The sequence below is a fragment of the Triturus cristatus genome, chromosome 9, assembly GCF_964204655.1.
Source record: "Triturus cristatus chromosome 9, aTriCri1.1, whole genome shotgun sequence".
Lineage (NCBI taxonomy): Eukaryota > Metazoa > Chordata > Amphibia > Caudata > Salamandridae > Triturus > Triturus cristatus.
The window spans coordinates 928,970,656-928,997,859 of NC_140592.1; the positions used below are offsets into that span (position 1 = coordinate 928,970,656).

Here is a 27,204-nt window from a genome sequence, read left to right on the forward strand (position 1 = left end):
TACGGAAGGGAACCAGAAAGGGCAAAAAGGAAGCAAACTGGTGGGAGGGTTGTCAGTGCCTTTGAGAGCTATGAGTGATTCTGACTGTCGAAAATGACAGACTACCTAAATGTGGTAAGGTGCGCAAGAGTTCTTGGTTGGCAACATGGCTAGTCATCCATGCACCTAGAGCAGGGTGTCCTGCTTCCAGGCTCTACTCTCACCCTACCACTTACAATGTCACCCTACTAGGGTGTGTGTAAAATAGCAGGTGAGGTTTATTTTCAAAAGTAGCTCATCCACATCCTGGAGAATTCAGGAGACACGAAGCGAGCAAAGGGCATTTCCTGCAACACAACATTGGCCTCTTAGACACAACTTAAGGATAGATGCTAGTATGTGTACATGTGTTTGAAGAGCAAGTCAGTGACAGATTGAGTGATCTCATGTGTGTAAAGCACATTGCATGCTACTACGCCTTTTGATGCTGTCACCTTGACATTGCTGCAAATGGAAACATGAGCCTTGGCTTGCTCTTTAGATGGAAGATTGTTAGTAGTGTATCTCAGTGGGCAGGAGTAATACTGGAGAGAATGAGTTGCCCATTAGTAGTCACTTTGAAAGCTGGGGTACTGAATATGCCTTGTTAAGTTGAAAAGGCACTTAGAGAGTCCCTACTAATCAAGTTATGATATTAGTGTTGTCTCATGCACATATTATGGCTAGAGAGAATTCCTTAAAAAAGACTCACTTTTTCACAGCAAGATAATGAAGCTATCACCTATGTGGAGGGGGCATGCACTTTATTTTTAGAACTTAATTTTTATATTTTGTGACACTCTACTAAATACCAGAGGCCTTTAACGGCCGGTAGAGCCCACTACAGAAGGCTCTACTACTAGAGCATTCCGCACCTAGAGGGCAGAATGTTCTAATCTTCAAAAAAAGGCCTTACAGAGCCAAGAGGGATGAAATCCCCCCGGGTTCCATGAGGCCTTTGTTCACAGCAACAGCTGTGAAAGAAAAACATTGGAATGTTGATGCTCCCGTCTTTTACCAGGCATTAGAAGCCTGGAGCACGCATTTGTCTTCAAAGGAGCGCTCAACATTCCAATGTTGCAATTAATGTTAACTTTCCTTCACGTAGTTGATAATATGTCTCATGATGTTTATCACACTACTGTATTTAGCTAGCTCCTTTGTCTACAGCAAGATAGAGCTGAGAATTATCAGCACAGGATTATGACTATAGCTGAGTGTTAATAGTCATGCTAATGCAGGTCAGTGGCAGTGGCATGACGAAAATTGAGGGGGGCGGCCCTTAAAATTACATGGATGGGGTCCCCATGCTCCAGATCCAGTCAGGAGCTATAAAACAAGGTGCCTGCCACTTGTGCACAGTGCCAAAGGGGGGCCCCTGGAGGTCGGTGGGCCCCCCGCACCACGGGGCTGTGGGGGCTAATGTTAGGCCACTGGTCCATAGGTAAATATCACATATGTTTCAAGAGACTGGTGAGCTCTGTGAATGCGCATGTCAGGACTGAGGGCTTCACTTTATAAGGTCTAGGATTTTCTGAAGTGCTCTTTCCAGGGGCAAAGCTTTAATCCATTCTATGGCTTGATCCACATGAGCGCGTTTGGTAGTGTGAGCGGTAAAAATGTATTCCTTCAGTCTTTTGCAGTCCCTCTGTTCAGAATGGGAGGTGCACCAATGAAATGTGACAAACTTGTTCACAAATAATAGCAGACATAGACTTCTTGTGTCAAAGGTCATCAGACAATAGCGAACACATCATATCAAGTTTTGCCCCTTAGTCAGGGCACCGTGTTGCTTAAGCTTGGTAAAGGAGTGTATATCTGTCTGCTCTTGTGATTGTCATATCAGTTGTTTTTGCTGTGGCAGAACGTTTGATTATCGACCAAATATTGTAGTGGCAAAGTGGATAAATAGGAGGTTGCTTCAATAATGCCCCAATGAATCCTGGATTGAGAGTTAAAGACATAACTGGACACAAACTGCTCTTAAAATGGCGACCGCAGTTGTGGGTAAGACTTCAGCAACCATGCTGAAAACAGACTCATTTTACAATTAGATCTACCTTCTAAAGGAGAGAGTGGGAGGAAAAATGAAACATTATCGAAGAATACTTAAAATATTTTTTTGTAAATTAATATCAAACAACATTGTAGAATAGCATTGTTATGAAAATCAAAAATAAAAATCGCTTACAATGGGATGCGGGCGATTCCTGCGTTACTTGGGTTGAAAGCTATCTGTAAGCATTGGTGGTGGGAATGCCATGTGCTGGGATTGCCACAGAGGTTTGTCAACATTTGGGCCATTCCAAAGAGTCTTACTTTTAGAGGTGTGGATGCCAGCAAGGTTGTTTAGCGTTGGAGATCGCATTGTAATATGTTGTCTAGTTGGGCTTGATGACCAGTTTTGCCTTATATTTGGTATTTTGTATTTCCACTACTTTTGCTACGCTTTATCCATTTTACTCTGCTGTGTAGTCTATATCACAACAATATGAACCCTTCCAAGTTATTCAAAGTACATTTGACCATTCTCTTCAGAGCCCACACCCATGAGATACATTTTTAAAATCCAACGGTCTTGAAAAATTAATTTAAGAAATTTACCAAAGAACAGGTTTGCTTACCGTGCTGACCGTGCTGTAGCAAGGGGACTAGATCCAGCAGGGTCACCAGTGTGACGTAGAGGCCCTGATAATCCAGGGATGGGTACTCTGATAATTGAGCGTCGCGGCTTTGCTGGCCTCGTTCTGACGGAGCATCTCGCAGGACGCTGTAAAGGAGGGAGCGAGTAACAGTGGGGTTGATGGAACTGACCTGCGGTCTTAAAGATGGGGTGAGTGGGAATGGCACAGGAAAGAGACACATGGTCATGGGCACTGTCAAATTGGAGGCATCTTGATTCTCCTTCTTCCCTGAGCGGGACAAAATGCTGTTGGAGGGACAAAGAAAAAAAAGAGACAACAAAGACACAAAAAACAGCACATTACATTGAAATGACACTATAAAACAAATAATAAGAGACCAGATACATCCCACATAAGATGCAATGTCTACCAATGCAGTGTCTACCAATCCAACAGCCATTCTCAACCATGCTTCGAAATAGGAAATTAAAATTGTGTCTTTATGAAAATTCTCATTGCATCCCATGTGTTATCTGGTTAATAAGGAGCAAAAATATAAAAACACATGTTTCAGTGCCAAACCCATGTTTTACAGTCAGGTCAACCGGTGTAAAGAGGCACTCACGGTAGGAAGCGGAAGGCACTGTCAAATCAGAGATTATTTTCACATATGTTGGCGGAAGGATATGCTTTTTCTCTTTTAGCACAATCTTGCTTTAACTCCTTTAGCAGAAACCTGTAAAATATAGGTGTGGCACTTGCAGAAACATGTTTTAGCCAGGAATAAACATGTGTGTTTGTTAAGACACTCTTAAAAATCACATGTTTATTGCATCAAAATAATGTCTGTATGTAATTCATGATACTGTCTCATGACGTTCCGTCAGTATCATTGGGAGGTAATGAAGTTCAAACAGGCACATGGATTTAGAAATAATAGATATTTCTAAAATGTTAACTAAACTACGTTTGGAAAAGCTAAAAAATAATATATAGGAGATGACGTGTAGCATATGTTTGTGAGCTAATGGTAATGGCTGTGTCTGTGCTTTATTTTAGTTTTTGTCCATGTTTGGGGAAGAAACAATTTTTTTTTGATTTTTCGAATAGAAACACTATTTTGGTAAACCATTACAGTACCTCCGAATTTTTTAAGGTAAGGGTTGAGCAAGCAATTCCCATATTTAATTTAGCTATACATAATAGGTTAACCATACATCACTGTGCTACTTACATTATTACTGAACAAAATTGCTACAAACTAAAGGAAAGATAATTTTAAACAAAAAAATGTTTAGTGGGAATAATTGTAAAGTCTAAATATTATCCAGCTGTCTGTTTAATAAATGTTTTGTAATTCTCTCTAGCACTTTTACTGCTCATTTATTACCGAAAACTATGTATCTCTAATAGCATATCTGAGCTCAATTTTCCGTTTCATACATTACTTTGTTGACCACAATAAGTAATCAGTAAGTGGTTATTCATCACTTCATCCTGGCGCTGGTTTATAATACACATAAATACATTTGTTTCATGTTAAACTTGGTACAAATTCCATAATGTCTACAGTTACTACAAAACATGTTTCTTTGCACTATCCTGGCTAGTGCAACTGTACAAATTACCACTAGAACGAAGCCCAGTAACAGAGGGGCTTTTTGCTTCTTAAGTATAATTTAATAACATAGCTGCTGTCCTAAAATGCACATTCTCCGTCCTTTTGTTAGATTCATATTATAGAACAATTGTGTTTCTGTTTCTCAATACCCATGCCAGCAGACTTTAGCCTGGAATTCTACTGCTGTATCTGGACTGTGTAAAAATATTCAAGTTAAATATTCAATAAGAGGTGGAAAGAGCCTGACGTCCTCTGAGGGCTTCATCAAGACGGGCGTTCTCTATTACTACACAATATGCACACAACTCCCACACACAGCAATTTTATGCAAATGTATTTTACAACTATTCAGTATAGGTATCTGGAATTTGTAACTAGATATGGCCTTCATGGACAGCCAGTATGTATCAATGTAATGAGGATTACCACATGTATTCATGTGGTAAAACCCCTTGTGTGTGCATGTAGAGTACCTCCATTTTAATTGTATGAACTTATCCACATAAGGGGCTGTATTATACAAGAGCCCCGGGGGTCCAATGGGCGTTTGTGCCTGCTTTGCACGCCCCCTGGCACTTTGGCATTACAGAAGGGGCCGCAGACGCTTGCATTCTGTAATACTGATAGCGCTGGTGCACATAAAGTGTTTGCCCTATCTTCAGAGGGCCATATTACAGACGCGGGCACAGAGGCAAAGAAGCTCTCAGGTGGTACACTGACACTGCACCATCTAAAAGGAGGCACACTGTCAGTGCACCCCCGGATGGCAGCCCTCTGCAGGGGATAAAGGGGGTTCTATGGACCCCCGAGACTTCCCCTTGCAGCGGGTAAGGTCACTAACTGCACCCGCCTGCAAGAGGGATCTCTAATCCCCCTTCAAAGTGCATGCGGGTTGCCACCTGCACTGTGAAAACACGGAGCTGCTTTAAAGCAGCCGCTCTGTTTTTCACCTGAATGTGCTTCCCCCAAGACAGCGCGAGTTTGCAGCTGCCCAAGGGGCCACGCATTTATCATAATACGAAGCATTATCATTGTTTGCGCTGGGCACACCTTTTAAAAGGTGCACCTGGTGCAAACAATGAAAATGCACCTTTTGTGTAATGAGGCCCTAGGTGGTGAGATGAAAGACCCACGAGAAAGTTCAGTTATTGTGCAGTAATGGTTTTATCCCATGAAGTTTTTGGACTCAACATTTCTCTTTGACTCTGAATGAGGCCAAAAGGTCAAAGTTTCATTCACTGTCTTAGTTGTGAACAGTAATGCAGTCCAACTAAGTGGCAGCAGATACCAACCATCCTTGATGCCGAGCAAAGGTTTTTAAAGCTTTGTCGACTGACTTCATGTAGAGTCATTTTATCAGAAGGTACTATTTGGGCAGTGTTATTGTTCAATGCTGAAACTGCAATTTAGCTGATCCTACTATTTGAGATTGGTAAGGGATTTCTTTTGTCTCTTTTTTTCGCATCAATATCGGATTGGATTTTGAGTGAGTTACTCTGAATCACCACTAGAAAATGTCCTAGGTTCTAGCAATTGCAAGAAAGCAGAAATTGACAGACCTTATGTCTTCTGACCATGTTATTCATCTACTTTACTAACATGACTGTGGAACTTTAGTAGTTATTAAACTATAGGAAGCTGCTACACTATATATACCATATAATTAACAATTTTGATAAAGCCTCCATGATTGTAAAAGATGTATACATTTTAGGGGAATAAAATAAATCCCAAATGATACAAATAAAAATATCTACACAAATATAGGTTTCCATGTTTACTTTTACTGCAATACTCTTAGTCCCCAGGATTGCCCATATTTGTAAATGTATCTTGTTTTACTTAAAGAGGAAATCTCTTTCCTTTGATGCCCAGAAAACAGTTGGCCATTTTTCACAACAAATGTATATTCTCACTCAAACCTTTATTGTCAGGTGTAGGTGCACAATCTAGCTAGGATGTATTTACAAGGCAGGGCAGATAACCCCATGCAAGCATAAGCTGCTGTCAACACCAGCCAAACACGAGCAGAAAAAGATAAAGCTCAAGGCGAATACACCAAAACCACCATGGAAGCAAAGAGATACTCTTGAGAGCAGACACTCAAAGATTCATCAATGGTCTTGCCAAAGAAGCCCAGGAAGCTGCTAGCTATGGAAAGTTGAAAGAACTCTGCAACATAACATGGAAACTGCCCTGTAGATTCAGCAAGCCAGAAAGCCCTGTTAAAGACCAAGCTTTTAAAACAATCATGGGTAACAAAGTACAACAACGAAGATGGGTGGAGCACTTTGAAGAACTACTGAAGCATCCCATGCTACAGGCTCCACCAGGCATACAGCCAGCTGAAAAGGACTTGCTAATCAACTGCAGCAGACCAACAGAGGAAGAAATATGGTAAGTCATTAAACATGTAAGAAATGGGAAGGTAGCAGGACCAGACAACATTCCTGCAGAGGCACTGAAGGCATACATTGAAAAATCAGTAGACATGCTCACCGCCAATGTTAGGAAGGATCTGGGAACAGGAAAATGTGCCATCAGACTGATAGGAGAGATGTCTCATCAAGCTCCCCAAGAAAGGTTACCTGACTAACTGCACAAACCACAGAGGGATAACTCTTTAATCAACCCCAGGCAAAGTGTTCAACAGAGTCATCCTGAACAAAATGAAGGAACAGGTTCACATTCAGTTGCGAGACAAGCAAGCTGGCTTCTGCCTTGCTAGATCCTGCACAGACCAGATTGCAACACTGCACATCATAATTGAGTAGTCAATGGACTGGAACGTCCCCCTCTACATCAACTTCATCAACTATGAGAAGGCATTCGACAGCGTGGACAGAGAGACCCTTTGGAAACTCCTCTTCCAGTATGGTTTGCCAGATAAACTCATAACAATCACTAAGAACTCTTATGAGGGAATGACCTGCAAAATAGTACATAGAGGACAACTCGCATAAGCCTTCAAAGTGGGTACTAGAGCCCGCCAGGGTTGTTTAATCTCACCTTACTATTCCTGCTGGCCATGAAGACATCCACAGCAAGAAATGTGATGCAGTGGCCACCTTGGACACAGATCGACGACCTGGACTTTGAACATAACCTGGCCCTACTCTCCCATATCCATCTGCAGATGCAACAGAAGACCGACAATGTGGCAGCCACATCAGCACAACTTGCCCTCAACATCCTCAGGGGAAAAACCCAAGACCCTGAAGGCTAATGTGACCAGCAAAATGGCAGTCACTCTAGCAGGCGATGCACTGGAAGAGGTTGAGGCCTTCACAGAGAAGCAGGGTGGCACAGAAGCAGATGTCAAGGCTAGAATTGGAAAAGCAAGGGACCACCACGAACAAAGTCCAAACCTTCAACAAAACCTGTTTGAGGAAGATTCTCCAAATTTGCTGGTCAAACACCATCAGCAACATTTAACCTATGGCAGCAGACTTCCTGTTCATGATGAAATAATGAAGACACTAGGGATGGATAGGTCACACCATCCACAAGCCTGCATCAAACACCACAAGGGATGCTCTGACCTGTAACCCTCAAGGGAAAAGGAAAAGAGGAAGGCCAAGAAACACATGGTCCGAGACCTCGAGGCTGACTGCAAGGAGATGAGGTCACACCTGAAGTTAGAGTGAAAGAAAAACCCAGGACAGAGATGGCTGGAGAGTCCCAGTTGATGGCCTATTCCCCAGGTGGGGTAGTAGACATGAGTAGGTAAGTAGGTGCACAAATTATGTCTAACAACCCTTTAGGAGTGGTTGCAGATACCCGAAAAGTCGTGACTTTTTTATTTACTTCTTTCCAAACTGCGAGCCCTCTGTCCCTCTGTTTCTAGTCCTAACCCTAAATTTAGAACTGTGACAAATTCACCATAATTGCAGATTTATTACCGTAATAAATTCAATCTGTGTTTGTAATTGTCTGCAGATCCCAATTCTCCAAATCAGCATCTACCATTTGCGCCAGCATAGAGCACTTTTTTGTGCATTTAAGTGCAACTGTGGTGGGCAAAAGGTGTTGTAAATTGCATTCTAAGTAACTACAGTATATTAGGCACCTAGGTACACTGACTATACTAACAAAAGAGTACTTTTGAATGCATTGCTATTATTTTTTTGGTTAAGTAAGGTAGAGTAAGCAATTCTCAATAATAACAAACATGTGGTTTGATATTCCTATAGTAAAATAGTGGTCAGAGATTACATACTAATCATCACATACTTTTATTTTAATGCAGTTGAAAAAAAATGAAAGCCTCTTTTTAATTGCGAGGCAGCAGCCAACACGTGTTTTGCCCCTCAATGGCACGCAGGCCTAAGGCTTTATCAAGGCCAACGTTGTTTGAACGTCAAAAATAGCATTTTTGGTCTCACATGGATTAAAGGTAAGCCATATTAGTCTGTCTTTGTGGTCCTAATTGTATCTTCAGGTAGTATATGTTCATGTAGTTGCAGTTCATGTAGTTGCAGTTGTCTCACGGCTGTGGAATAGCCTCCCTTTTTCTATCAGACAGAGTCCTGATCTCCTTACCTTCAGGAAAAGTCTTAAAACGTGGGTCTTCCAGTTATGAGCTCTTTAGCAGTGGTTTGTTTTGCTCTATGTTGCGTGACTTGTGTTTGGTTTTAGCGCCGGGACACTCAAGGGAGTAGCCGCGCGCTCTATAAATATGCTTTAACATAACATAACATGTTTGAATGCTTTTGCATACACTTTTAACTTAACTGCATGGAACGAATGGACCACTACTAATGAAAGATATTGACCTCTCTTACAAAAGGATTGTGTAGGTCACTTTGATATTAAGCAAATAAAATAAACGTATGTGACGATTAGTAAGTCATCACTGACCACTATTTTACTCAAAGAATATCAAACCACATGTTTGTTATTATTGAGAATTGCTTTCTCTATCTTACCTACATATAATTCATAGTTGTGGGCATGAGGGTATTGCCCTCATAGGGTAAGCAATCATTACTACTGAGCCAATACCAGTCAGCGTAACTCCAAAACTCTTACCCAGCTTACTTGATAACCGTCAATTTTTGGGGGCACTGTGATCCTCTGGAAAACATTGTTTTGTTTGACTGCACGACACAGACACGGCATCATACTCAGTTGTTCGCTACACTGCCTTTCCCAGTCGCCAGTACAAGAGTACGCACTTCCTGTAGCTGTAATGACATCTAAGACTATAGTTGCCCACAGGGGGCTGAGTGCACCACAGAAGCGAAAGAGTACACGTCTGCAGACAAAACCTATTTTTGAAGTTGTGAATTATAACCAGGGATCCCAAGATATCCATTGTCAGGCATGAACAGTTCTTCCTGATCTGACTGTCACTGACGTTTTGATACTTACAGTCCTGCTTTCATAATATAAAGAAATAAGAAAAGTACCAGAATGTGAACCAAAACAAACCCAGATGAACTACTTAGTATATATAGGTCTTGCAATAATAGACTATTCTTACCAGACCAATCACACAGAACAAAACTGAAGTCTTGTAATTTTAAAGTATGAGGCATTGAAGATATAGGGGAGCAGACAGTTTTTCTTAACTGGTTAGTAACACTGATTAAAATGTATGTTTTGATTTCCAGGAATGTCTGTCTGGCAGAGCATTGAGGAAACGGAAACCTAGTATAGAACGCAAATAATTCTAGAGCAGTGCATAGAGTTTGAGTATTCGAGAGAGTTTTAAAGCTCACCTTAATAAGGTCTGGGAAAAGTACTTCAAGGTGTTGGCTATGTCTGTTCCAGATGGCACTGGATAAATGTTGTGAAGGACCCGGTTGTGATATTCCTGCAGGTAACGAATCTTGGACGCAACTGGGAAGAAAAGAACACAAATCGAAGAAAGAATTATTTTTCAGAGTGTGTCCTACATGGGCATATTCTATTCAAATGAGAAATTTGAAGGACTAACACAGTAGCCACAGAGGCTTTCCATTTGCATGTCTATGTCCTATTTCTCTATCGGCAGGGTACAAAGTGAGCAGGAACTAAGCTTCATTTCTATTCTTTTTGTTGTAAAAATATTTCCACTCCTTTTAAAATGTTTCTAGAAGTTTTCTACAGATCTTTTTGCAATTACAACCTTCTTCTTTTTGCAATAACATTTGATATTGCCTTTATAACTAAATATCTCACTTGTTCTCATGCTATTGTGTGAAGCACATAATCAATTATGCTCCTTTGGCAACAGGACAAAATAAAACACAACTGCTGTTCTACTCATGTCTTCCTCCATGCTCTCTCCACTTAATTCCCATCACACAGATGGTCACAGTACAACTTTCCAATAGGATATACATGTATATTTGCCTTTAAGCCTGCAAACTAGGGGGGCGTGGGTGTTTGTGTGGGGGGGTGTATGTGTGTGTTGCATTTGCCTTTAATCCAGCCAACCACTAAACTGTGTGTGCATGTTTGTGTGTGAAGAATGTGCGTGATGCGTGGCTGTGCTGTGGGCATGAGTGTACAAGGCCCCAATCTCTTCCCTGACTTCTGATAATTGGTCTCTGCATTGCTTGGCATGTCCCTGCATTAATAACCCAGATTGCCCTCAGTTACATAGTGGGCATAACAAACAACCCACAAAGACTGGTGGAAAGATTTGGCATTTGGAGGCAAAATTGTCACTAGCAACGAAGAGAACAAAGGGTGTACTGATGATCTGAGTAATGTAAGAAAGATTTCACATACGCTTCCTTTATAAACTGCTCCTGTGACTGCATATCATCTCACATCCCCCATGCATCACCTCCTAGGCATCCACAATCAATGCTGCCACCTACCAAGCCACCCACTTCATCACACACACAACCCTCCTTCATGTTCATGACTCTTTTTTACACACTTGTTCAATCATCCCATCACCATATCTTCTGTGTTTCCGGAATGCCGTCTATTTTATTATCAGTCTCTAAACGTTTTGCTATTCCTATCACCTATTTTCCAATTCTACTGAGATTTGAGGCAGCTAATGTGCCTAAGCCATCGTGTACAGCAATATAACAATGCATAACCTTTCATACCTGTAATCAGCACACTAGCCATGTGAGTGTGGAGTTGATTACGCCAGCCAGGCTTGCTGCTGAGTACATAGGGACCTCGCTTTTGCTACAGTGTGCATATTTAGCTCATTGTCAAGGGCTATACAGTTGCCAAGGGCCCAGAGCCTGAGTTATTGGCCCTGGCTGTTAAAAATAATGAAGTGGCCCAAGGGGAATAATGGCTGGTATAAGCCTTCTGCTCCAACAATCCAATGTTTGTCTTTCTGTTTTTGCATTTTTTAATTCTGAACATTCTACCCTCAGTGGGTGGAATGTTCTAACAGCCTAATATCCCTTCTGCCTCAGTCTATACTGGTTGTTAAGGACCCTCTGCCTCGTTATAGACCCTTGCCGGTGACTCCGCACTATACCTTGGGTTCACTGACTTCAACAAGTGGTATAGACCTCAGCAGCAAGCTATAAAGGCTATTGTAAATCCCTTTATTCATATAATGAATTTGGAGGATGTGAGAGATACCAAAAAAGGTTTACACAATTTTCTTTGGAAGTAATGAATCAGATCCAACATTCACTCCTCAATCCATCCTGTCCGATGTACGCTTTTGAGATTTAATATAAAAAGTGTCTACTCCTTCTACCATCTGTTGAACTTGGACCTTTTTGCAGGGTTATCCCCAAGCTTTTTTCTTCTTCCTCCTATGTTTTCCTTACCTTTTGTTGTTGGTTATCCATGATTGGCATATTTGATTTTCTGATAAGCCCCTAGTAAATCAAATGCTACTAATGGGCCTCCAGCACTGATTGTGCCACCCACATGAGTAGCCCTGAAAAGGTATCTCAGATCTGCCACTGCAGTGTCTGTGCGCAGCTGTTACCTGCAATGTCGAGCTGGCAAGTGCACCCACTTGCCAGGCACTAGCCTTCCTCTTTCTTACATGTGAGTCACTCCTGTGGTAAGCCCAAGGTACCCCCACCCCTTGGCAGGGTGCAGTGTATGTGAAAGGTAAGACATGTACTGGTGTGTGTGTCATGTCCTGATAGTAAATACTTCCAATGTCGCTTTTCACTATTGAAAGGCTATCTTGCCCCATAGGATAGGATGGGAGTTTATTTATAACAATCTATAAATATAACTTCCCATTGGGACAAGATAGAGGAATACAGTTTAGGCTCTCCGAACTCAGAATTTAATAACACATCTTTCAGTTGAGATGGTTTTTAAATAGTGTGTTTGAAAATGCCACTTTTAGAAAGTAGGCATGTTCTTGTTTAACCATTCTGTGTTCCTCTTCCTGTTTGTGTATTGACTGTCTGGTTTTGGAGTGACAGGGGATGGGGAGTTGCATTCACTGTAGACAGCCATGGGGGGGGGGGTGCCTGGCCCTTACTGGATGACTCAGAGCTGGGCTGAATAGACCCTGGCTGAATTTAGAGAAGTGATGATTTCCTTGCAACTGAATAGGGCCTGTCTCCCTTGCACAATGCTGTCTCCACCCCCTGTGGTCATACTACACCAGTGAGAACAGAACTGGTTTGGACTGGGCTCAGAGACCCTTGCACATAGAGAAGAGAAGACATTACAGGGTATAAGTATTAGACGTAAACCCCTAAACTTTAGATCACTTCTGGAATCAAGACGAACCTTTGCCAAGGAGAAGAGCTGGAGAAACTCCAGGAGGAGTACTGCCCCTTTGCTGTGTGCTGTCTGGGGTTGGCCTGCAATAGCTGTTTCTGCCAGGAAAGGACAAGGACTTTGCTGTGTACTGTGTTCCCCTGCTTGAGGAAGATCTCCAAGGACTTGAGTACAGCTTGTCTCCTATTCTGAAGTCTCAGGAACACAAAGACTTCATGCCCCAGCTACCCTGAACTTCCTTGCTGGGAGTTTTGACTTGCTAAAAGCTGCCTGTGACTGTTCTGGATCTCTGGAGGTTGTTCCTGCTGTTGGGAGCTGGAAAAGCAACGCAACTACAAGAAAATCGATGCATCGCTCTTGTTGCAGCAGTTTTTCCCAACGCAGCACCGTAGTGAGAGAAGAATCACGCCGCTGCCGAAACCGACACAGCGCCTGTCGCCGCTGCAAGAACCGACGCATTGAGGAATCGCGGCTGAAGAAACCGATGCAGCGTCGCTTGACACCGCCGCATCGATCGCCAACACATCCCGGATTTCCACGCATTGTACCTGTGCGTCAAGTTTTCCCAACGCATCACCCATGGATCAGAATTGTCTTGGAGTCGATGCAGCACTTCCCCCTTCAGACTGGACACGGCGCATCACTTCTCCTGCATGCAGCAGAACTGTTGCATTGCCTCCCCATGGTCTCAGGAACTGACGCATTTCTTTGTGTTCTCGACGCTTCCTGTCTCTGCGGCTGTTTGGCCTTGTGATTTTTGTCACAACTACAGGTACTTTGAGAGAAATCACGCATCCATAGTTTTCTACGGACCCAGTTGTTTGAAACCTTTTTAAAGTCATATTCTTATTACATGTATGTTTGATTTTCCTCGTTTTGGTTTTGTTGAGTTCAGATAAAGATACTTTATTTTTCTAAACTGGTGTGGTGTACATTTGTGGTGTTATCACTGTATTACTGTGTGTTTTGAGTACAAATACTTTACACATTGCCTTTGAGATAAGTCTGCTCGTGACAAGCTACCCAGGGGGTGAGCAGGGGCTATCTAAAGTGTGTATCCCTCTTACCCTGACTCGAAGCAAGGGTCTCTATTTGGACAAAGGTCCCTACCTCTGCCAACTAGAGAACCCCATTTCTAACACCATCCATAAGCATACGTCTGGGTCTTGTCTGGGAGTTCATCTCAATGTTGATATCCTTCAAAGGATTAGGCAAAGGAATTTTTTAACACATGACAGATTACTCTTCAGAATTATTACTCCTTGAAGAATGGGGGGACTCTTCCTTAGTAGCTCTGGGAATAGCCCAGGTTTTGTGGAACCAGGATTAGCCTGGGGTTAATCACGTGTACTCCAGACCTATAACCTAAATCTCTTTTATGGGAAAGGAGCCTCAAAGAGAAAAGTACAGAGTACTCATACACAATATTTGAATTTTCTTAAAGACAATCGATCGTAGACGATTGATGTTTAGAAGACAACTCTTCCTTACATTGAACTTAGGCCATACTTCCTATGTCCTACTCCTAAAAGAGTCTGAATAGTTAGGAACAGGTCAGCATTTTGTCTGTTTTTTCCCTATATAAAGTTCAGAGATGCCTATGTTACTGTGTATCATGCCTGGATAGAAGGCACTTTGACTTCTAAATGGACGTCTAAATGGAAGAAGAACCCATAACCCTGTGACCAAAAGCCCTGAAGGCTGAGCACTGCTCTCCCAAACATTTCAGCCATTTTCCTATATCATCATGTGTCCATTGGAGTATTAGAGCCTGCTAATTCTCCTGCTGAGCTTGATCTGTGGTGACTATGTTGTGTTTAAGATCAGGCAACTGAGAGGTAACAGCATGAGCTCCTTGATACTTATGCTACATTGAATGGCCTGTGCCTTTTCCCAGAATCAAGTTCAAGGGGAAAATATGGAGCTATCTTGATGACTCTGTGCCTCTAAATGTCTAATAATTGTGTGTTTTGAGAATCTGGGTCTTAATTCACATTGCAAGCCATCCTTGGCCCAAGTGAACGACTACGTCTGACTTGCCTGGTGCTCATCCAGCCTCTGCATGGTGTCTAAAGTCAGGATGTAGATTGGCAAATCCAGACCTGGTGCCAGTAGCCATTGCTTTTGTAAGAATGTGAGAAAGCTCCATGCAGAACTGAATGTTGTCACTCAGAAGGTCAGGTGAGGTTCTTCCACATACCACAGAATGTTTGTTCCGAGTGATCTGCAGACATTACATACAACATTCTGCATCTGCTTCCAACCATCTGCAATGCCTTTGAAACTTTCAGGGGTATGTTATGCAGTCTACTGTGAAGTAACCTGGTTGTCAGTCTACTTGCAAGTAAAGTATTTTATCCAGAAGGTGGACAGCCATTCTCGAATACTGCTCTCGAGCTATGGATGTGTAATTTACTTACATCAGAACTCAAATTCAAACTGAGATCTGCAGTGTTTTAAGCCCCTATAAGATGTGTATTCTACAAGTTGCTTTTCCTCTGTTATATTGTGTGCCAGAATTATTTTTCCATGCTATTTAGTTTTTTTAAATTAGATTACTGCTATTATTTGACCAATGTTGAACTCCTTCAGCGCGGCGCGGATTACCGCGCTGTGCTGAAGGTTCTATTGCGCGGACGGGGCCATGACGGAGCGATTCCGTCATACGCACAGCGCAACCGACGCGCATGACGGAACCGCTCCGTCACTCGCATCGATGTGGTTAAGCTATGGAATAACACAAATAAAACAAATCACAGACCACCTTTAGTTCTAACACTACTTTTCCATTGGAAAACGTTTGGCTTTGTGGTGAATTTCTGCCCTTGGGTATTTGACTACTCTTCTCATATGCCCAACCTTCCTTTTAGTCACTTTGGACATATTTGAATTCTAAATCATGTTTCATTTGGGATTACCAACAACTTGACTGTCTCCAATCTCTCTTTTTAGTTCCAGAGAAGTGACTTCTGAAATTGGATAGAACACTCCAGGAGATCTGTCCATTGGTAACATGAATTACATTTTTCTGCTAGTTATTGCTTCCTTTTACTCTCAACACCCATCTTGCTCTCTCCTTAGTCATCAGTAAATAGTATGGTGTGTTGTCTTATGGTATGTAAATACATTGTCATGGACTATGTACCTTTAATCCTTGGTGTCCAAGATTACATTGCAGACCCAATTCTAATAACCGTTTATTTAGATATATCATCAGTAGTATAAATGTGGTTTCTTTGCTATTTTCAGTAGGTATGGCTTAGGGCCTGGTCTATTGTTTGACGGGTGACATGCTGTCTGTCAGGGTGGGAAAGGACATTATGTCCACCACCATCGATGGACTACTGCCTTCAAATTTAGAGATCACCGTTGACCCAGATGTGATCTTTGTGCCTTCAGAGGATCCAACATCACTGTGCGTCCTCTGCAGGCACTAAACGTTTGGTGAACCCCACCATACTGTTCTGCCAGGTTGCCATTCACCAGACTTTTTTGTCTTTCAGAAACAAACTCCAAATTTGAAAGCTTTCTCCTGAAAAACACAAAACGAATGACTCCCACACCCTTAGAGTTTTTTTCCCAGGGTGTGGGAATCAAGGTTATTTTCTGCCCATGACCACCACGTTTTTCCAGACAAAACAAAGTAACATCAGACAGTCCAGTCTAAATGTAGTGGATGATCTGATGGTCTACAACCAACCCCACACCATCGGACCGTCGGAGTAAGTTTTCTGATAAGGAGGCTCCACGGTTGGAAAACTGATGCTTTGCCGTACTCAGACGAGAGCAGGCAGACCACAGTGTTCGGTGGACAGGGTACTCCATCACATTTCTGTATAGGTCCATTTGGTTAAAAGTGTCGGTGTGGAATAATGTTCGAAGGGTGTGGCTGGAGGTCTTATGAATTCTTTTTTTTTTTATTATTCCAGAAAGATAGCAAAGAAATATACAGTTACAAAAACATCAATTTCAGCAATAAATAGATTACTTATATCATCATTTATACATATATAATCCCATAGATACTTAGCTATATGCCCATTTCACCGTGGAGTTTTCCTAAATTCATCTGTAACATAACTTGTACTACATTATTGCATGCTACAATGGAAAATTTGCTATGACATATTATAAAAGGATTGCGATCTCCTGAATCCGAGGCATATATCCCTGTGTTCTCGGGTGACGCCTAGAGCAGTTCAATTTACCCTGCCTTGTTACTAAGCCACATTGTCATAGGTGCCCACATCTTTCGACCCCTTTCCCTTGTCCGCAGACCTTTGCTCTTATGTATAGCAGTTTCCTGAACATGGATATTTAGCAGGTGATAAAGCCAGGCTTGATTGGTGGGGGATTCAGTCTCTTTCCATGCCGTAGCAATCAGTAGCCGGGCCACAGCTACTGTAATAAATACAAAATCCTTTTGTGCTGTCGTTAAATTAACGCGACCATCATACCCTAGTGTCATCAGAACTGGACTAATAGAGATTGCCTTATTGATTGTTTGCTGCCAAAAGTTCTCTATGCCAGTTTTTAAAGGCATCAGTTTGCTACACGCAATGAACATATGTAAACAGTCAGCCGGTCCTACGACATCTCTAGGACATTTATCATTTACCCTCTTCCTCATTTTCAGCTTCGCAGGTGTATAATACAAATTAAAGATTGTTTTATAATGCTGGGCCATCAGATCTGCTTATAGAAAGATCTTTGTACCCATTGCAATCGACATATCCAGATCTATCTCCAAATCCCCCAACTTTGTTGCCACTTTACCTCATTTTTCTCCAAAAATTGTCGGGGAGAGTTTCTATTAAGTTTGTATAATAATTCGTAATCCTACAAGCTCCTCGTTTTATTGTTTCCAATACTGGTGTTTTAGCTAAATTGAGGGGCCTATTGGGCAAACACTTAAGACATTCCCTAATCTGCATATATTTAAATTGTGTTCTGCTGTCTATCCCTGGGTTTTGCACTAGATCTAAAAATAGAATAGCATTTGTATTATTATATAAATTAGCTACCCTAGCTATACCAGCCTGCTTCCAGCTTCTACCCAATGCATCGTACATTGCAGCTGGGAGGAGCACCATAGGGCTGTATAACTATTATATCTTGGAATTTTTAGCAATCTATTTTACCCCAGATCTTCCGGGCCACCATTATGCACTTAAATCGTGTTGTTTTTAGTAGCTAGGCTCCAGCTGCCTGAGGAAGATCCCTTCCACCTCTTTTCCCAAAGCTAGATGATAGGTAGTGGGCAGATCTAGGTCGCCACTTCTTATACTATCTGATGTAAGCAGAGTGCCCATCTGCTGTAGTGCAGCTGCCCAATAGTAGAACAATAGATTCGGGGCGGCCCACCCTCCCCTGGTTCGAGGGAGTGGCATTGTTTTCAGTGCCCGTCGAGTTTTTTGTTAAATTCTAATGTGTGGTATTTTGGTAAGTGGCATGTGCACTGTAGTCATTTTATACAATAACGCCTGAATTTCTTTTGTAGTTGAAGACCTTAAACATTTTAGCGCAAACATTATTCTAAAAAAAAAAAAAAACTCCAGCAGCGCAAAATACGTTTGCTGAAGAAAAAGGTTCAGACCTCCTGCAAAATGCACTAAGCGGTTTAAACATAGTAAAGTGCTTTTTGCATGGGGGCATTTTCATGAGATAATAGCATATGGTCTGTCATTTCCTCTCTTTAATACTGTCAAGCGGGCCTTATTTCCTAATCCGCTACAAAATTCGAAAACGACTTATTTTAAGAGGCCTTTAATGCGGCGCTTTTCTGAATCGGCTCATCCATAAACATGCGTGGTGTACTGTGGAACGGGGTGTTGGGTTCCCATAGTTTATAAAGCATCCAGTCGTATTCCCCTCCAGCTAAGAAGGAAACGCACAGTCAACCTCGACTTCCTGTTGGGATTACTGCATGCTGGGTAATACGGTACAAAAACTGCGCGTTTGTACGGTGGCCTAGTTCCTCGTAGGGCAATAAATGTCCATTCTTCCAAGGAACAGGGGATTCTGCCAAAGGACAGGCGGTCTTAGCTGGTCCTGCAACAAAAGATCGTGCAATCAGGATTTAGGAAGAGTGGGGGAGGGGTGGGTTAAGGGATGGGCAGGTACTTTGTTGTGGGTGGCGTTCTAACGTGGACCACAATAAGCCAATTTCACACCATAGCTGAGGTTTCCCGCCTCTGCTCCCTCACAACCAGAGTTTTCGATGACGGCCCTCTCCAAGGAGTCAAAGAGCTCTTAATGCAGGCGAAAATATTAAATATTTTTGATAGTTTGAAGGGTTTAAAAGTGCACAAATCTATTTAAAGAAAAAAGGTTTGCTAGCGCTCGCTGCAGAAGTACCAGAAAAGTTAGAGTGAGGTAAGGAGGAAGGTTTTCAAATAATTCCGAAAACTAAGAAAGGAGTTGGCCGGATACCCCAGGAGCTGCGAGGTGGGCAAAGGATTCTCGCCTTCTTCTTTCTCCCAAGGATGAGGCGAGCAGCTGAATCCTGAACTAGTTAGGGGCTCTGCAACAGAGAGAAGGGCCAGCCAGGATACAAAGGGTCGCAGTAGTCCAATCTGGAAGCTAAGCAGGGCACAAGTCCTATAAAAAGAAGTGGGGGTACTGACAATATGCAAATGGCCTCACGACGTCACGTGCTGAACGTGTCCCGGTGTCTGAAAATTACACCGGGACTCGTTCAGCATATTTCTGTGGGGCCCAGCTTCTTCGCACGGGGGACAGCATCCACCCTGTGAAAAGAGTGGGGGGACGCCGTGTACCTGCGTGTACCCCCGACTCGAGCCCTGAAGCTAAGAGAGACAATGGTTTTCCAGAAATCAGATGGAACGAAAGGGATAATTCTTCTGATCACTTTTAGAGGCTTAAGCACATAAAATAAACTTTTTGTATTTGTATCTGTATATAAGAAACGAAACCTCTAGTGTATTGGAAAAAGGAAAATTAAACTAAGGCCTACAGCTACGAACAACAGGAAAGCAGAAATGAAAGACTTAGGAGAAGTCCATATTCCAAGAAAAATAATAATGAATATAATAACCTATTATTAAATAGCCAGCTTTGTACCATGTCATGGCCATGTAAATAACAGGCGGCATAATGTATCTTCCCGGTGGTGCTCATTTCATCCACATCAGAAGGATAAAGAGCTGAGTTAATGGGGGGGCGAGCAGGTTAAACAAGTGAAGGGCACAAAGGATAGAACGCTGTGCCCTGCATTTTAACAACCGGGCTACTTGTGATGACAAACATTTCCCCTCATCCTTTGCTCTCCTAGTAAAACACTGACTTGCAAAGCCGGCTATGTTTAGAGCCTGAAAACACTTTGTGATTTGACAATGAATACAATTCACAGCTTCTCTTCCACGAATACAGCATTTGTCTTCAGGATAGTTCTATTTTTAAAGAGCATCTCGCACTGTTCCAGGGGCGATGGAATGCTTTTAAAAGATCAATCACACGGACTAGGTAAAAAATAAAAAGGAGTGTCTTTTTTTGTTTTATTTTCACGTACAGTCTCTTTCCTACTTGCTGAAAATAGGCCACTCGTCACTGGCAGTTCACAATATGGGCTAACGAGGTCACAGGCATAAGAGCTATCAAGGGGACGCGTTATTGGGCGTTGGGCCTTATTCAACAATTACTCTCTTGTTCAGGTTGTTGACCGATTGACCACTGAAGTTAGAAGGGGGACCCTGAGGGTCTCCTTCGAAATGAGGAATTACCAGGAAATTTGCAAGTCCTCATTTGCTTCTCTCAGTAATTCCTAATTTCTCTTAGATTTTCACACTGCAGCTGTAATGCTTGTGTGGAAATATACACATTTGTAGCGTTCCCCTGGATCTCATAATCTAATGGGGCAGGTAACTGCTGTTACTGGCCCCATGGCAATTTAGAGGCCACTCATGGGGAGGGCAACAACTTGGAAGTAAAAAAAAGCCAGAAAAAAGAGATAGATTTTGGCAATGTTTGGCAGAAGGTTATCAATGTCAGCACACTTCCAGACTGGATGAGCTGTGGGAGATCTCAGGACCCTTCCATAGCAGGTGACCATTGGCTTCAGCAGTGGGGATTTCGGTGACTTGCGGAACAACGAGGCACTGACCTAGTTGGTGAAGATGCTGAGCTCTTCGAAGGCAGGACCATGAGCCTATTCTGTGGAACAGTAATAAAATATTAAGGCCTAATACAGCATGGGATTTTGGTTTGAGCAGTGGGAGATGCTCGTTTCTGCTGGAGAGGAAATACTTAGCTGGCATTGTAGGATACACTGGTAACTGACATAGAACAGGACATCTTGAGTTCTGGAACTGATCAGGAACCCCTGGTAGATGTAATCACTATATAACTCACACAAGAGGGGGTTAAGGAAGAACTAAGCTACCTAATAGAAACTTATATCCTATATGTCTTCCAAAATTAATATTTCTCACGTGTAATATAGGGTAGCGCAACAAAAAAAAACGATAATCTAACCATGTTATTGGGCATAACCCAGTTATGGACGAAAACCCTCACTCACCCGAGGGTGACATGCTTCATCATTGGGTTCCTCCAACACACGGGGACCGCAAGGGGCTCCCCACAGAGTCCCGGAAGCAGCGCCATGGATACATAGGCATATCTGACATGGTGTGAGACTCTGCAGATGGTTGAGTTGACACATACACAATATGCTTTAGAGCCCTCTGACCTATCATGTTGATCGACTTTTGCGCTTGATGGTCAAGAAATTGAGGCCTAAGTATTCTACTATTATTTATGCACTGATATAGCAGAGTGACTACCTCTTTATCCTGATGAATGCCTCGAACAGTAATGTCATCTGGGCAAAAACATGTTGATCAATAGATAGGGTATTCTTAACCCTAGTCTCACTTGCATTTTAATTACTATCACTTAGGCAGGGAGAATAAGATTGTTGCCCCTAAGTAGATAGTTTTTAATCACACTTTTTCACTTTTTCTTTTATCACATTGCACTCTGCCCCTCCTTACCATTTCGAGTTGGTAGAACCAACACGTGCTTTGCACTCCTGCTCCTTCCCCCTTGGGTTAAGTCGTAGCCCACACGGGGCACCTTGCGGTCCCCGTGTGTCGGAGGAACCCAATGATGAAGCATGTCACCCTCGGGTGAGTGAGGGTTTTCGTCCATAACTGGGTTATGCCCAATAACATGGTTAGATTATAGTTTTTTTAGTTGTGCTACCCTATATTACATGTGATAAATATAGATGTAATCACTAGATATGGCTGTGAAAGACAGTGTGAAACACTGCAGCCCAGAAAGAACAACGGTTGACATGAACTCATGAGAACCGGAAATGGAACAGGAACAATCATAACATCAACAGCAATCTGAGAATCTAGCGCCTGGATACCTTATTGGGTGATTAGCCGCGCTTTATAAATCTTGATTACTTGAATGACAAGAGCTGAGCCATTTATACATGTGATGGGGAATGTCAGGAATTGCTGCAGTAAGTGATCATTGACCTCAGAGGATGAACACATTTAGAACTTCTGGAGCACAGAAGTATTCATGGAGGTAATCATCAATGCCAGAGAATAGGGCCTTTCTCTTTTGATGCTTCGACTATCAACTCAAGTGGGTGCAGACACTGGACATGGCTTTATTTCACACAAAGTTGGCCTCATTGGGGACATTTTGGTAAGTGATAAAGCCCAGGAAAATCAACGGGGTTGATGCGAAATCAAAGAGACTAATCTTTTACAATGATAAAACCATCTGGAATGTGTAGTGGACAGAATGCTATTGACTGGTTTTGAAAAAGAACTTTAATTTTTCATGTGCGGGTGCAAAGGTTGGTACAGAGTTGTTATATCTTATAGTTTTGTTTATCAGTCTGTTCTCTGGAGTGTGTAAGTACTGTACTGTAGCGTAATGTTCACTGGTTCATGTGTATTCTAATGGAGAATGTTTAACCTGCTGTGTGGCTTGTTGTTTCTTGACGGTTATTTTCTGCGGTGGGCTGGCACAGAGGCAGAGACTTGGAAAGCTCGCACCTTTGGCCTTGTTGACTTCAGTATAGATCGTCACCTGTTCCTAGAGTGTTTTTGTACACCACAAGCTGCCCAGTTATAAGAAGGGTAATGTGCAATAGCAACACAGGAAGTATTGATTGAATATAGCCTTTGAGCCCACTGTAGCAGGTTCTACTGGCCGTTAAAGGCCTGCTCCAGCGTTAAGGCTGGGCCTTTAACAAGGGAGCGGGCCTTTAATGGCCAGTAGAGCCTACTACGGAGGGTTCTAACGCTATTAGAACATTCCGCCCCTGGAGGGCAGAATGTTCTAATTTGTAAAACAAAGGCTTCACAGAGCCTGAGGGGAGTGTAATCCCCTTGGGCTTCGTGAGGCCTTTTGTTGGAATGTTGGAGCCCCACACTTCTACTGGCCATAAGAAGCCCGGAGCACTCCACTGTTTTCAATGGAGCTCCCAACATTCCAATGTTCTAATATATAATTTAACTCTGATATTGAAATACACATATGGAAGCTGGATAGGCCCCTGTTAGGAATGACCGAGCTGACTATTACTTGAATGACAGCCGCAGCGGTAACATGGGAAGGCACAATGCTGAGTGCCACAACAGTGGTTTCTGAAAAACAGCCAAACAATTCTTGATGACCAAGAAGTAGCCATAGAGTTAAAGCCAGTACAGAGGTGGTAAAAAGTCAAGCACATAGGCAGAGTGGAAAGACCTATCGGATGCCAACACCTATAAGCAGGTCTTTCAGTGCTTGCTCTCACCTACTGTGAAGGGTAAGGCAACAAGCCGCGTAGTCTGGTGTCAATGCAGGTCGATCATCAACAGACTCTTGCAGGCTTAGAGATAATCAGCGGGAGACAGCAAGCAATCATGCTACCAGAAATTGAAAATCAGAAACCTCTGCTGAGAAGAAGATGAATGTCGAAAAACCTTTGGTAGACAGAAGTTGCTACGCAAGGGAAGAAAGAGAAAGGTCCATGCATCGAAGAGTGACCACAGCGCCAAAATAGGAAAGAAGAATGGACGAAATTACTTACACAACATCATACAAGACAATTACCTAAAGAATACATAATCAGAAGGCCACGGTCATCGTATTTTGGTGGACATTCGTAGACCAGCCTCTTGCACAAGAAGAGAAGAAAGAGAACAGAGAGTGATTTATTAGATATATGAAAAAGTTCCAAAAAGCCAATGAAGATTGGAAAAGAGGGATTAGTATATGCAAGAACTTGTGAATATTTACAGAGCACACTGGTTATGAATGACCCAGAAAAGTAACTCGGATGGATAATATAAATGTTGTTTCTGAAAACTCCTTTTGAATTCCACTTTCTTCTTTTTGTTCCTGCTTTCTTTTTAATAAAAAAAAGTTACCTAAAAATGCATAAATGAGCTACCAGGCACTTATCTGACACCGCAAAAAAACAAAAGGTGTGCTGTTCCTGCAAGAAAGGGGGAGGGAGGAAGGGTCCAAACCAAGGGGGGGGGGGGTGCTCCTATAAGGAGCAAGGGCCCTCACACACCCGAAGGATGTCATGCTTCATCTTTGGGCAGCTCCTCATTGGGCCGGCGCTGCAATGCCCAATGGACCCTGCAGGGGGGCTCTTTGCCGGAGATCTTGTACCTGTCATCTTGGCCGATGGTAAAGCCGATGTGTGTGGGTTATGAGGTGTATATACGAAAGTGAGTAGAGTGTGGGGATGTTGTGAATTATAATTGACTATGGGAACCAGCTGAACCAACTGTAATTAGCGGGTTCAATGTCATGATTAAAAATATTCAATACTTGTAAGAGGAGGATCTATTAATCTCTTCAAGCATTTAAGTAAGGATGTCGGTCTGACACCATCAGGTACTTTGAGCAATAGAGAAAACTGCCACCCAAAAGGAACAGAAAGGTAAGTAGCTGGATATACATTAAAGAATTATAAAATCAACTGCAGAAACTGTTTTCTTCGGACCCTACTTTACTTACACACATTAGCTAATTAGTAGAGAATAGGCATTCTACTAACATGAAATTAAAGTATTGCTTTTGTGTATAGATGATGTTTTTCGCTGATCTGAAAGCATTTGCTTCCAGGACTTTTCTATAACGAGCATAATACAATTGCCACACACTTTAGATATTGACAAATCACTCGGACACCTTAGACCTGAATGTGTAGCGGGCCTCAGAAATTAATGCGGGAAAAGACATTGTTGGAGCTGTTACTTAAATCTATGAATAAAGGTTCTCCTCCTAATGACTGGACAAAAAAGAAAAACAAATCCTTAGAAAACAAATTAATCTGACGAAAGGTGGAATTAGAAGAACAAAATGTGCATTTTTCAGAACAAGAAACCTTTAATTTCTATGTTGCACTGAAAAATCAAACAACACTATAAATGTATTTACTCACTCGGGATGTGATTTGGAGGTTGGCGGATGTAGAGTAACCACTAAAATAACATAATATAACATGTATATTTGTCAAGCACACGTTCTCTGAGAAGGGTATCTTGGTGCTGAATAACAGATGTTTATTGTTAAAGTCAATGGTACTCATTTTATCACTTTCAGAAGGATGAAAGGCTGAGTGGACCCACCAAGATTTGAACCTGTGACCATGATGTCGAACACAGGCCCATGCAGTAGAGGCATTAGTCCACTAAGCCACCAGGCCCGGCTATGTCAGATACCGGTACCCATATCTTGTGGTTCCCCAAGCCAAATGAGAGGTGGGGGAACTTTAGCGTTTCTGCTGGTGGAGCTGCAGCCAGCTACACCAGCAGCAAGCCTTGACCCTGCAGTCAATCAGCCAAAGCACTGCCGTACTGAGGGGAGGGCTCCCATCACTGATGTGTTTCTTCCTGTGACCACCACACGGGTCATAGAGGTCCCAGGAAGGGAAATGTGAAAATGTCCCCGACATGCAAGGAGATCCTTCACAGCATGTCAGGCACTTTTGCCTTTTGTGTTCAGATGCCACCCACCACACTCAAAGTGAGGTCCTTAGTTACAAACTTTACTAGAAAGTGACACGTAAAAGGAAATCACAGTGATTCCACCCATAGTGGGGAAAGAAGTATGCGCAAGAGACCGGATCCTGACATGTAAAAGTATCTGAAAAAAGACACACTTTCAATGTTTAGCTTGAAAAAAAATATTAACATTGGAAAAATGATAAGTGGAAAGGGATTGTGTTACAGAAGGGTTGAGGTAAGAGTACCTCAGTACATTATCTAGCTGCCCCCCCCCCCAAAAACAAAATCTCTTTGCACGTATTTGGATACTGTTGGGCATCCTTGGGCCATGCCCTGTGCTCAGTACACACTGGGCGCAGTAAATCCAGGACATGGCCTGCATCACTGCGATCTGCACAGCACACACAAGGGGTGGCCTGCAGACCTGTGCAGTACGAACATTGTACATGGAAAGGCTGCTATATCCATGCCCATTGACTGCAATCACCTCTATCTACTGTGCAACCAGCATAACCTTTTTAAACGATGCGCACAGTACAAACAGGACATAACTTACAGCCATGATCCTTAAGATGGACACACAGGGCATGACCTGTGTCCTTGCTCTCTGATTGAAACTGTACAAGGCATGACCTTCGACCATGCCCTGTGCCAAACATGACCCTCTATATAAAGCACACACAATATGACCTTCAACCATGTCACGAGTGCAGAATAAACTCGGCATTGGTCACAAAAATCCTGTCCGGCAGCCGTGTCTTGAACGCGCTGCATACAGGGCCTGGCATACACAGTTCATAACTTAACGTGTATTTGTAAAGTGAACATTCACCCAAGGGTATCTTTGCTCTGAATAACAGATGTCTATTGCCATCCAACTCAATGGTAGTCATTTTATCGACCTTAGAAGGACGAAAGGCTGAGTGGGCCCACCGGGATTTTAACCTGTGACCATGAGGTCGAACACAGGTCCCCACAGTGGATGCATTAGTCCTGTAAGCCACCAGACCTGGCATACACAGTTCATATGTGGAATATTAAACATGTGGCACGGCCTGCAGTGATATCATGTATGACCTGGACCATAAACTGGCCGAGTACATCTGCACAGCACACAACCATACCAAGTTTGTACTGTGCAGTAGGCATGGGCAAAGTCCTTTTTACAGCGCACATTGAGCTCAGTACACACAAGGCATGGCCTAATGGCTGTCTCCGGTCCCACCCCTTATGTAGCTGGGACCGGATGCAGAAGTCTTGGTTTGGCTTCATCCACCAG

General features: G+C 42.6%; 1 protein-coding gene across 1 annotated transcript in view; it reads right to left on the bottom strand.

Moving 5' to 3' along the window:
* UNC79 (unc-79 subunit of NALCN channel complex) overlaps positions 1-27,204 on the bottom strand; it is a 628,882-nt gene that overhangs the window by 592,486 nt on the left and 9,192 nt on the right. The window contains exons 2-3 of the mRNA XM_085626482.1: positions 9,987-10,107; positions 2,643-2,947 (exon numbers count right to left, since the gene is read on the bottom strand). Of these exons, the coding sequence (XP_085482608.1) occupies positions 2,643-2,947; positions 9,987-10,107 (426 nt within the window). The remainder of the gene's footprint in view (positions 1-2,642; positions 2,948-9,986; positions 10,108-27,204) is intronic.